The 13,207-nt window shown below is 26.3% G+C and overlaps 1 protein-coding gene across 1 annotated transcript in view; it reads left to right on the forward strand.

Moving 5' to 3' along the window:
- The window catches only part of B4, a 31,247-nt gene that overhangs the window by 2,155 nt on the left and 15,885 nt on the right, over window positions 1–13,207 (forward strand). The window contains exons 2-3 of the mRNA XM_065502032.1: window positions 6,612–7,198; window positions 7,265–7,799. Coding sequence (XP_065358104.1) covers window positions 6,612–7,198; window positions 7,265–7,799 — 1,122 coding nt within the window. The remainder of the gene's footprint in view (window positions 1–6,611; window positions 7,199–7,264; window positions 7,800–13,207) is intronic.

A 13,207-nucleotide genomic window follows, 5' to 3' on the forward strand; every position in this document is an offset into this window, starting at 1 on the left:
ATTTTTTTAATTTTTGCTGCCAATTAATTTCATAATTATGTTCGAAATGACCACTATTTGAATACAAATTCTAAAATCTGTATTTATTCTAATTAAAAGCAGGTATTACTTAGGTAAATAGGCTGAAAAATGGTAATGTTAAGGTTTTCCCCTGATTTGGGAAATCCAAAACATGTTTTTTTGTAACTGGTCTCATTTAACTCATCTTAATGCAGTAATTTCTTAATCGATTTCAAATTTTGGAAAAAATTATTAACAGAAAATCCATGGAGCTTTAAAATAATGCAAAATTCTTAAAGCAGTTTTTATTGTTTATAGTTTCTTTTTAACAAGAAACCATAAATTACAAATTTATTTTTTTTTTTTAAATTTTTGTTTCGAAAGATTGAAGAAATAGCTATCTAAACTATGTGGGACACATTTAACAATCACTTATATGTAAAAATAATCCATCGATTTCTATGGACGATATCCCATTTTTTTCCTATCGCATGTGGCTTTGCAATAATGCAATAAATCTGAATAATTTCTGCCGTTTTCGATTTTTCATGATTTAAAACAAAAAAATTTGCCATTTTCACGTAAAAAATATCTTTTTTGCTTCAATTTGTAATTATAACTCCGAAATTACTGAGCCGATTGAAACGCAATATATATGTGAAAATTTGTACATAGCATGAGGAAAATGTGTTTAAAATTCCATCATTCAAAAGCTGAACATTAACTACTCAATTGTATGTATATCAAACAAAAAACAAAAATTTTGTGAATATGATCAAATTCACTTAATTGTGAATAAATTCGAAAAGAATCCATCGATTTTTACGATCGATATTTCATTTCGTTCCTATTACATGTGGCTTTGCGAAAATACAAAAAATCTGAAGAATGTCTTCCGTTTTCTATTTACATGATTTTTTTAAAACAAAAAAAAATTGCTATTTTCACGTAAAACATATATTTTTTGCTTTAATTTGTTATTATAACTCCGTAACTACTGAGCCGATTGAAACGCAATATATATGTTAAAATTTGTAAATAGCATGGGAAAATAGTTCAAAATTAAATCGATCGAAATATGAACATTAACAACTCAATTTTATGTATATCAAACAAAAAACAAAAATTTTGTGAATATGAGCGATTTCACTTAATTGTGAATAAATTCGTAAAGAATAAATCAATTTCTATGGCTGATATTTCAATTTATTGCCATTATATGTGGCTTTAGGATAAAGTAATAAAACTGAACAATTTCTGCCGTTTTCGATTTTTCATGAATTTTTTAAAACAAAAAAATTTGCTATTTTGACGTAAAAAATAAATTGTTTGCTCTAATTTGTTATTATAACTCCGAAACTACTGAGCCGATTGAAACCCAATATATATGTGAAAATTTGTACATAGCATGGGAAAAATTAATTCAAAATTAAATCTATCGAAAGATGAACATTAACAACTCAAATTTATGTATATCAAACAAAAAACAAAAATTTTGTGAAAATAAGCTAATTCACTTAATTGTAAATAAATTCGAAAAGAATCAATCGATTTTTATGGTTGATATTTCAATTTATTGCTATTATATGTGGCTTTGCGATAAAGTAATAAATCTGAACAATTTCTGCCGTTTTAGATTTTTCATGATTTTTTTAAAACAAAACAAATTGCTATTTTCACATAAAAAATATATTTTTTGCTTTAATTTGTTGTTATAACTCCGAAACTACTGAACCGATTGAAACGCAATATATACGTGAAAATTTGTACTTAGCATGGGGAAAATGTGTTCAAAATTCAGTCATTCAAAAGATGAATATTAACAACTTAATTTTATTTATATCAAACAAAAAACAAAAATTTGTGAAAATGAGCGAATTCACTTAATTGTGAATAAATTCGTAAAGAATAAATCGATTTTTAAGGTCGATATTTCAATTTATTGCTATTATGTGTGGCTTTAGGATAAAGTAATAAAACTGAACAATTTCTGCCGTTTTCGATTTTTCATGAATTTTTTAAAACAAAAAATTTTGCTATTTTCACATAAAAAATATTTTTTTTGCTTCAATTTGTTATTATAACTCCGAAACTAGTGAGCCTATTGAAACGCAATATTTATGTGAAAATTTGTACATAGAATGGGGAAAATGTTTTCAAAATTAAATCTATCGAAGGATGAACATTAACAACTCAATTTTATGTATATCAAACAAAAAACTAAAATTTTGTGTATATGAGCGATTTCACTTAATTGTGAATAAATTCGAAAAGAATCAATCGATTTTTATATCGAAACCTCATTTTGTACCTATTACATGTGACTGCGATAAAATAATAAATCTGAACAATTTCTGCCGTTTTCGATTTTTCATGATTTTTTTAAAACAAAAAAATTTGCCATTTTCACATAAAAAATATGTTTTTTGCTTCAATTTGTTATTATAACTCCGAAACTACTGAGCCGATTGAAAGGCAATATATATGTGAAAATTTGTACACAGCATGGGGAAAAAGTGTTAAAAATTCAATCATTCAAAAGAACAACATTACTACTCAATTGTATGTATATCAAACAATAAACAAAAATTTTTTGAAAATAAGCGAATTCACTTAATTGTGAATAAATTCGTAAAGAATAAATCGATTTTTATGGTTGATATTTCAATTTAATGCTATTATATGTGGCTTTTCGATAATGCAAAAAATCTGAACAATTTCTGCCGTTTTCGATTTTTCATGAATTTTTTAAAACAAAAAAAATTGTTATTTTCACGTAAAAAATATATTTTTTGCTTTAATTTGTTATTATAACTCCGAAACTACTAAGGCGATTGAAACGCAATATATATGTGAAAACTTTTACAAAGCATGGGGAAAATGTCTTCAAAATTAAATCTATCGAAAGAAGAACATTAACAACTCAATTTTATGTATATCAAACAAAAAAACTAAAATTTTGTGAAAATGAGCGAATTCACTTATTTCTGAATAAATTCGAAAAGAATACATCTATTTTTATGATCGATATTTCATTTTGTTCCTATTACATGTGGCTTTCCGATAAAGTAATAAACCTAAACAATTTCTGCCTTTTTCAGCAGTTTTCGATTTTTCATGAATTTTTTAAAACAAAAAATTTTGCTATTTTCACATAAAAAATATTTTTTTTGCTTCAATTTGTTATTATAACTCCGAAACTACTGAGCCGATTAAAACGCAATATATATGTGAAAATTTGTACATAGCATGGGAAAATGTGTTCAAAATTCAATCATTCAAAAGAAGAACACTAAGTACTTTATTTTATGAATATCAAACGAAAAAACTAATTTTTTGTGATTATAAGCAAATTCACTTAATTGTGAATAAATTCGAAAATAATACATCGATTTTTATGATCGATAATTCATTTCGTTCCTATTACATGTTACTTTCCGATAATGCAATAAATCTAAACAATTTCTGCTGTTTTCGATTTTTCATGATTTTTTTAAAACAAAAAAAATTTGCTATTTTCACGTAAAAAATATATTTTTTGCTTTAATTTCTTATTATAACTCAGAAACTACTGAGCCGATTAAAACGCAATATATAAACAAATTAAAGCTTATGTAAATCTCATCTTTTCTAAGTTTACTTTAATAATATCGGACTAACCGTTTTGGAGTTATAATTAATTATGTGGAGAAAGGTCTATCATAATTTATAACTTAAAAATAAGAAAATGTTTAAAAAAAATCTATCCATAGAATTGAAAAATTTTTCCATTTTTGTACCCATGATGCATGAAATCTAGTCTAGTGGTTAGGCCTTTTTTACTTTTGACCTGTGTAATAATACACATATGTTTTTTTTTTGAATTTTGTAGCACATTGTATTTAGTTACAGAGATAAAAGATAACTTTAAAATGTACGTGTATTTTCAAAAATTATTGAAATCATTTGAAATGTGTGTTGCTTCTTGAGAGATTATCTTGTTGATAAAAAAATTTTAAAAAAATAATAAAAGCAATTTTGGAAAAATTAATATACGTGAACAAATTCAAATAAAAAAAAATGTGCAAAAAATATACAAAAGATTTTAATTTAAGATTTTTTTAAAGATTTTAAGATAATAATCTCGAATTAAATTTCTAAATAATATGATATTTATTATAAACGTAATCTGCTGATGAAAAAATAATTTAAGTTTGTTAGTATTTTGAAATTATCTAATCAAAGTGTTCTTTAAAAAAGTGCGAAAGAAATTTAAATTTTTTTTTTAAATTCTTTTGCAAAATAACACCGCCCGACAAATAGAGAAAAAATTCGTTAGACACAAACCGGATGATATACGTCTGAAACTATAAATTTAATGGAGAAAAACTGTGTTTTCAGTTTTTCATTTCGTGATCCTGTGTCCTTTTTTAAGGACTTCAAAGTTTCAAAGAAGTATATTTTTCAAAAAATATTTAAAAATACTCCTGCTATTCCAACAATGACAAATTGTATGTCAAATGAACAAGAAGAGTTGTAAAATATTTTGTATTATCTTTATTTTATCCTGTAAGGATCAGCGATGTCAAAAATGTCCTTTAAAATGTTTATCCTTTAATATCCTTTAAGATTGTCAATAAATTCCTTTTAAAAAAATAGTGCGTTAAAGACCCATATATTCTATACTAAATGTCAAAATTTCATCCTTTATATATATAAAGGTCAAATTAAAATATAAAAAAAAAATTTATTAGTATACAAAAAAGTTTTATTAAAAAAAGTGCATGTTTACAAATACCACCATAGTGGGGGAGGTATAATGGCTTAGGGCTGTTGTTTGCAACATACAAAAATATTATCCCAACACCCACCTTAAAGTATACCAATCTGCTCAGGATCACTTTCTGAGTCGACTAAGCGATGTCCGTCCGTCTGTCAGTCCATCCATGTAAACCTTGTAATCAAACTACAGGTCGCAGGTTTAAAGATAATTCGAAAAAATTTGGCACAAACATTTTTATTGCCCCAGGGACAAATGCTATTGAATTTGATTAGAATCAGCCCATTATTTATCTTAGCACCCATACAATTGGCCTATTTGAAAATAGTTAAGCTCTCATAAATATCTTATGTCAGTATCCAAACAAAATTCAACACAAATATGTTTCATATATTCGCAATTCATCCCACCAAATTTTGTGACAATTGGTCCATAATTAGTCATAGCTCCCATATAAGGCCAACTACCGAAAATGTGTGTATTCAAAAAAAAAAACTATTTATAATCATATACCAGGTGTAGGGTATCATAAGGTCGGGCTTGCCTGACTATATCATTTTACTTGTTTATTAAAAAGTCTTCTTCGTTGCTTTTCACAACGGATTTTGTTATATTTTTTTCAAATGAAATATTAAAATAAAAAATCAAATAATTCAAATTTAAAATATTTTTTAACACCTAAGTAGTTAAGATAGAAGGATGAAATTTTGGCATGTGGTATTAAATATTTGGATCTTTAACTCACTATTTTTTCAAGGATAAAAATTTGAAAGAACATTTTTGGCATCTTTTGATCCTTACAGGATAAAATAAAAATAATAAAAAAAAATATTTTACAACTCTTCTTGATCATTTGACACTAAATTTGACATAGTAGGATGATCAGAAGTATTTTAAAACATTTTTTTAAAAATGTACTCCTCTGAAAATTTGAAGTCCTTTTAAAAGGAAACAGGATCTCGAAAAAAAACTGAAAACGCGGTTTTTCTCCATTTAATTTATTGTTTCAGACGTATATCATCCGGTTCGTGGCGTTGAGCTATTTCTGTATAGTACGAGAATTAGCTCTTTTAAACACGGTTTATGTTTCTAATAACTTATATGTCATTTTGAAGGGTACATATCTGTCATTTATACTCACGTAGTTATTGAACATTTGAGTGTAACAACAAAGATTTGTTTCCTTCGAAAATTGTCGAATTTTGTGCCGACAAAATTAGTCTGAAGACTAAGAATTTGAGGCACTACTCCATTAAGATTGTCTTAAACCTCAACAAGAGCTTGAGAAATCAATGAGACCTATTCAAGCAGCAATTTGAAAACGTTTACAAGCAACAGGATTTATTCAAAAGCTGGGAAATACCCTTCACCAAATTATATTTCAAAATAAAACGGAATGACAAACTTATATATACCCTTCTCACGAAGGTGAAGTGCATAAAAATAACTGCAAATAGAAATTCTAAAAACTAAAATATGCTAGATGATTTTTTTGTTGCTAAATTAGTTTAAAAAGTGCTATATCTAGCACTAAAAATGCTACAGTACAGGTAGACTGCTGATCAAGTTTGTAGCGTATCAGAAAATGCATTTGATTCTGCTAGTGTATTTAATTATAAGTTCAGTGATCTTTAAAATAAAATTTGCAATAAATGAACCAAAATCTAAACAAAATAATTTTATAAACAAATAGCTGGCATCAAAATTTGTATTTGAATTGCGAATAATAATATTGTTTTATGACTAATTGACTTTACTATTTAAACAAATCAAATATGTAATTTAAACAAATTACAAAATTTGTTTAAACCATTATTCTAATATTTCCCCTTTTATTCTCTTACCCTTGCAGCTATTTCACCCAATAATATAAATGGTTCTGCCGCCGGTCACACTCCAGCGAATGGCTCGAATCATAACACACAACAACAACATCATCACTACAATGCCAAACAACATGGCAGCTCTGGTTGTGTAAGTGCTACTAACAATACCTCAAATACAAATCCTGTTTTCTATTTAATGGCTAGTAATGGTAACACTGGTGCTGTAGGCGGTAGTGCCAATGCCATAAGTTCATCGAACGTCACCGCGACCAGTAAACACAACGGACCCTTTCTAGGGCCCCACGCCCACCATCCACACTCTCAACGCGGGCTACATCATTTGGCCGAGGGCCGCAAGGCGAAATTAAGAAGATTTAATTCGCACGATACAAGTTCGAATATGTTTTCGGTGGCTGATTTTGAGAATGCCCGTTTGGCGCGGCGCAATGAAATCGAATTGAAACAGAGACTGCAACGGCGTATGCGTCATGGTTATAGTGGTGGCAGTGGTAGTGGTCTGTTAACAGGGGGACCCTGTGGCCAGGGTTTGCTGACAGGGGGTATGGGTGATTATTCAACGGGTGATAGTAAAACTTCGAAAAATAGTAATGAGGTGAGTTTTATATTGAATATCTTCTAAGGAAAGATGGATAATTAATAATTTATTTTATATTTTCAGTCTCAAAATGAACCGTTGCAGGTGGAAGAATTCCTGGAACGTTATTCCCTGCCCCGTGTGGTGCGCATTTCCTATAAAACTCTCTTCTCCAATGAAACTTTGCAATCTTCATCATCCAACAATTCATCCACCGCTACCTCTAACTCTTCAACGAGTGCTAAAAATGCGGCCGCGCCTGCTGCTGCTACCTCCTCCTCCGATGCAAATATGTTGAGTTCAAATTCGAATAGCAATACGGGTACATCATCCTCTAGCACTTCTTCAGGTTTGGGTGGCGTGGGTGTTAGTGCTAATCCCACTTCCCAGACTTTGGGCAGTAATAGCAGCAATAATAGTGGCGGCAAGTCGCTGGCGAATGAGGGCAATCAAACGGTTAATGATAACGCCAATCACAATGGCCAACACGACGAGGAACAGGGTGAACTGTTTTTACTGTATCGATTGGTGCGTCAACGCCATATTTATCATGGCCATAATGCCAAGACAACAGCGGCTAATAGGAAGAAGGGTGTTATGATACCACAGGAATTTCCAGGTGAGTTTGAATTAAAATTTTCAAATTCCCGAAATAGTTTTAAAGACCCGATTAAAAAACAAATCTTAAACCGCGATTTTTTTCAAATATCAAAAGTTTTGGAAATTTATGGGGATTTTATTGTAATTCCCAATAAATATTTCGAAAATTCCAAAATTTCATAAAAAAAAAAATATTTTTTTATGTAAACACGAGTAAGATCTGTTTTTTTATATTCCTGTGAACTGTTCAAAACTTTTATTCTGGAATTCCCAAACATTTTCCAAAAATTCCTCGCATTTATAAACTGGGGACATGATGAGTTTCATTAAAAATGTTTTAAACTTCTGCCAAATCGATGTTGGTATTTGATTTTATTAATTTCTTTCTAAATTATAGCAATTTCTTGAATTCCCAAACATGTTTTTAAAAATTCCCAAAATTCCCAATTTTGATTTTTTACTGAAATAATCAAAAATAAACTTTGAAAAAATATTGTAATTATGTAAATATCAACAAAATAAAACTTTTTTTGAATTCCCAAAAACTTTGATAAAAATTTCCAAAATTTCCTAACAGTTTTTCTGCCGGAGAGAAGAAAATTTCTTACAAAAAGTTTTTTATATTCCCATGAACTGTTCTAAACTTCTGATTTTAAATTTCAAACATTTCACTAAAATTCCCAAAAAGAGGAAAAACATTTAAAAACTGGGAAAATGATAAATTTAATTAAAAATGTTTTAAACTTCTTCCCAATTGATGTGGGTATTTGTTTTTAATAATTTCTTTCTAAAATATTGCAATTTCCTGAATTCCCAAAAATATTTTTAAAATATACAAAATTCCCAATTTAGTTTTTTTGCTGGAAATGATAAAAAAAAACTTGCAAGAAATATTGTAATTATGTATGTAAATATCAGCAAAACAAAACTTTTTTTGGAATTCCCAAAAACTTTGTTAAAAATTTCCAAAATTTCCTTACAGTTTCAGTGACGGAAAGAAGAAAATTTCCTACAAATTTTTTTTATATATTCCTATGAACTTTTCAAAACTTTTTTTTAAATTCCCAAAATTTGTTTCAAAATTCCCAAAAGGGGAAACACATTTAAAAACTGGGGAAGTGATGTATTTCATTAAAAAAATTTTAAAACTTTCTCCAAATTGTTGTGGGTAATTGTTTTAATTAATTTATTTTTAAATTATTGCAATTTCTTGAATTCCCAAAAATATTTTTAAAAATTCCCAAAATTCCCAATTTAGATTTTTTGCTGCAATGAACAAAAACAAACTTGGAAGAAATATTGTAATTATGTATGTAAATATCAGCAATATAAAACTTTTTGGGAATTCCCAAAAATATTGTTAACAATTTCCAAAATGTCCCACTAGATTTTCTGCCTGAAAATAATGGGAAATATGAATTTACTTTTGAAGTTACAATATCATTGAAGTTAGAAACTAAAACTCTTAATTTTGATAACGATTTTATATAATTCAATTAGTTAAGCATTTAAATTATGTTTTCTTGAATTCCCAAAATTAGGTCCAAAAAGTACCAAATTCCCAATTTCAATTTTTTTCTGCAATAATCTAAAATTGTGAGGAAATATTATAAATTTGTTTATATTAAATATATAACAGCGACTTACTTTTTTAGAATTCCCAAAAACTTTTTCCGAAATTTCCAAAATTTCCCCACATTTTGTTATTGATCCTAATTTTGATTTTTTGCAAAAATAAATAAAAAATAGGAAGGAAATAATGTGATTTTGTAATATTAACAGCAAAATATCTTTTTTTTATAAATTCCCAAAATTTTTTGAAAAATATCCAAAATTTCCCCTAAGTTTTTTTCATATTTAAAAAATCGTTTACTGTTATTTTATACTGCAATATACAGACTACTGTACAACAAATTGAATCCTTTAAAATTGCAGCTTGTTAAAATATATCTTTGATATTTCAATTAACTTTTACACAGCAGGACAAACTGCATACTGCCATATTTTACTCTTACTAACAAATGTCCTTTGGCATTTACTTTATGCATATAGTGACATATGAAATACGGGTTTCTCATTTCCATAAAACAAATGACAATGTCTTCAACTTTAAATGCTAGTAAAAATCCATGAAATATTATACTTTTATTATTATTATGGAAATATTTTATTCCATTATGACTTTAAAACACACAACTCTAAATATATTTACTGGCAATTGTATGAAATTTGCAAAATAAAAAAAAAGGATTTTCTAACTAATCTTTGTGCATGCGAGTAGAGTAAATGCTGACATTTGTTTTATCCTTTTAAGTCATAATTTGAGCAATAACAGAAAAACCCAGTTTATATGTATATTTTTTTTTAATATTTATATGCCACAAAAGAAAAAAGAAACTACAACTTGGCACTTATCAAACTCATAGATTTTCTACACTTTCAGCAAGTATATTCTTACTTTTTTGTCCAATCTAAACTAAACTAATCCTGGCTAAACAACTCTTCTAAAACAAAAATAGTCATTTTACACATATGACTACAACTATTATTACTGGCTATAAAGTAATAGATTTGTTCCTTTATTTTTGGCAAAAAAACACTCAACAACTCAGCACTTTGTGCTGAGAATTGCATGTCCTTCATAATTTAGCCAGGGAAAAAAAACAAAAAGGATCATTATAGCAAACAGCAGCAGCATTAATACGAGCAGTACAAATTGTTTATATTATGAGTTCACAGTTTAAGAGGAAGGCAGTCTGGCAGATCCTGGGTTCTAAAGAATATTTACTGTGAACAAAGTATTTTTAAACTCTTACTGTGTTTTGGCAGGATGGCCAAAATAGAAGAAAAAAATTATAATAATAATAAAAAGAAGCTTATAACATTAATGACAGGCCAATAAATGCTAATGACATTAAGTTGTATATAAATTATTTAACACAAAATAAAAATGCATAAAATGGAAAAAAAAGTATAAAAATCTCTTCAATAGTAAAAGTAGTGAACAAATTTAAGAAATAAATTAAACATATTTTTAACTAATAAAATTTTTTATACAATCTTTGTTTCATAAAGCTAAATTTGGGAATTCAAAAAAAACTTTTTTAATATGTCCCATTTATTAAACATTAAATTTAAAATCTTATTTAAAAATTCCTTATCAACATTAAATTGTTTCTATTTTATTTTTGATTTGTAGCTTTAAGATTTTCTTGGATTTTGGAAGTTTTAAAAAATGTTTGGGAATTATAAAAAAAATGTTAAAACTTCCAAAATCCCTGAAAATCTTAAAGCTCCAAATCAGAAATAAAATAGAAACAATTTAATGTTGATAAGGAATTTTTAAATAAGATTTTTTTTTTTAATTATTGTTATTTTTTTTAACATAGATTTACCAAAACTATTTTTTTTTTCAAATTCCCAAAATTATTTTAGAAAAAATTTCCAAAATGCATTTAGGGCCATTATAACAACTTGCCGTTATAGTAAAGGTAACTTTAACTATAACGGCAAGTTGTAATAATGGCCCTTAAACATCAAAAATCAATATTTAATGATTTCGTTAATAAATTTTATATGGATTAGTTACGTGAGCCAAGATAGCGTCGATTTTGGGTATTAATGGGTATTTTGTTCCAAAAACTCTCTAGTTTCAAAATATATATATATGGCTTGCATGAGGAACCCATCACGATTGTCTCATTTTGTTCCTAAATCTGTTTACTTTCTACGGCTTGTACCGAGCCATTACCCATGTAAGAAATTTGAAAATTTCCAAAATCTCCAAAAACTTAATTTATTTAACCAGGAACATTTTCTGTTGTTTTAATAAGTTATTTAATTTCAACAAAAATTTTGAAAAATATTTTTAATATTCCAAAATTTCATCATTACTAAAAGTTAAAAAAATAGTTTAAAATCTGAAACTTTCCAAAAACAAAAACTTAATTTATTTAACCAGGAACATTTTCTGTTGTTTTAATAATTTATTAATTTTCAACAAAAATTTGGAAAATTCTCAAAAATATTTTCAAAATTCCAAAATTTCATCATTCCTAAAAGTTAATCAAAAATTTACCAAAAATAATGGTTTTCTTAAATTCCTAAATAAAATTTGAAAATTTCCAAAATCCCCAAAAACTTAATTTATTTAACCAGAACAATTTTCTGTTGGTTTTATTATTAATTGGTAATAAATTATTTAAATTCCATACATTTTTTAAAAATTTCCAAATATATTTCGGAAAATTCCCAAAAAATATTTTGAAAAATTCGCAAAAATGTTTTCATAAACCCTTAAATCCAAATTGAAATTCCTTATTATATTTCAATAAATTATTTGAAAGTAATAACATTTTTTTCTAAATTCTCAAACATATTTTAAAAATTCCAAAATCTGGATAAAAATCAAAAATTTCGATACAAATGATAATTTAAAACAAAATTTACCAAAAATAATGAAAATTTCCAAAATCCCAAAAAACATAATTTATTTAACCAGAACAATTTTCTGTTTGGTTTTATTATTAACTCGTATGAGTTATTTAAATTCCATAAACAAATTTAAAAATTTCCAAAAATATTTTGAAAAATTCCCAAAAAATAAATATTTTGAAAATCCCAAAAAAATACAAAATTTACAAAATCCCAAAATAAACTTAATTTATTTAACCAGAACAATTCTATGTTGGTTTTATTATTAACTGGTATTGAATTATTTAAATTCCTTAAAATGTTTTATAAATTTCCAAATTTTGAAAAATGTCAAAAAAATGTTTGGAAAAGTTCCCAAAAATATTTTTCAAAAACCCCAAAAAAACCAATTGAAATTCCTTATTAAATTTCAATAAATAATTTGAAAGTAATAACATTTTTTTAAATTCCCAAAAATATTTTAAAAAAATTCCAAAATCCCATCATTCTTCAAAGTTAAAAAAAAAACATTTTAAAATCTTAATTTTTCACTAATTCTGGTAATATAAATTTCAATAAATTATTTGAAAGTAATAACATTTTTTTAAATTCCCAAAAATATTTAAAAAAAAATCCAAAATCCCATCATTTTTCAAAGTTAAAAAAAATATTTTAAAATCTTAATTTTTCACTAATTCTGGTAATATAAATTTCTATAAATTATTTGAAAGTAATAATATTTTTTTAAATTCCCAAAAATATTTAAAAAAAATTCCAAAATCCCATCATTCTCAAAAGTTAAAATATTTTAAAATCTTAATTTTTCACTAATTGTGGTAATATAAACAAAAATTTACCAAAATAAGGGTTTTTGTAAATTCCCAAATAAAATTTTAAAATTTCCAAAATCCCCAAAAACTTGATTTATTTTATCAGAATGATTTTCTGTTGATTTTATTATTAATTGGTAATAAGTTATTTAAATTCCATAAAATTTTCAAATACATATATATT

Source organism: Calliphora vicina, chromosome 2 (assembly GCF_958450345.1).
Source record: "Calliphora vicina chromosome 2, idCalVici1.1, whole genome shotgun sequence".
Classification (NCBI taxonomy): Eukaryota; Metazoa; Arthropoda; class Insecta; order Diptera; family Calliphoridae; genus Calliphora; species Calliphora vicina.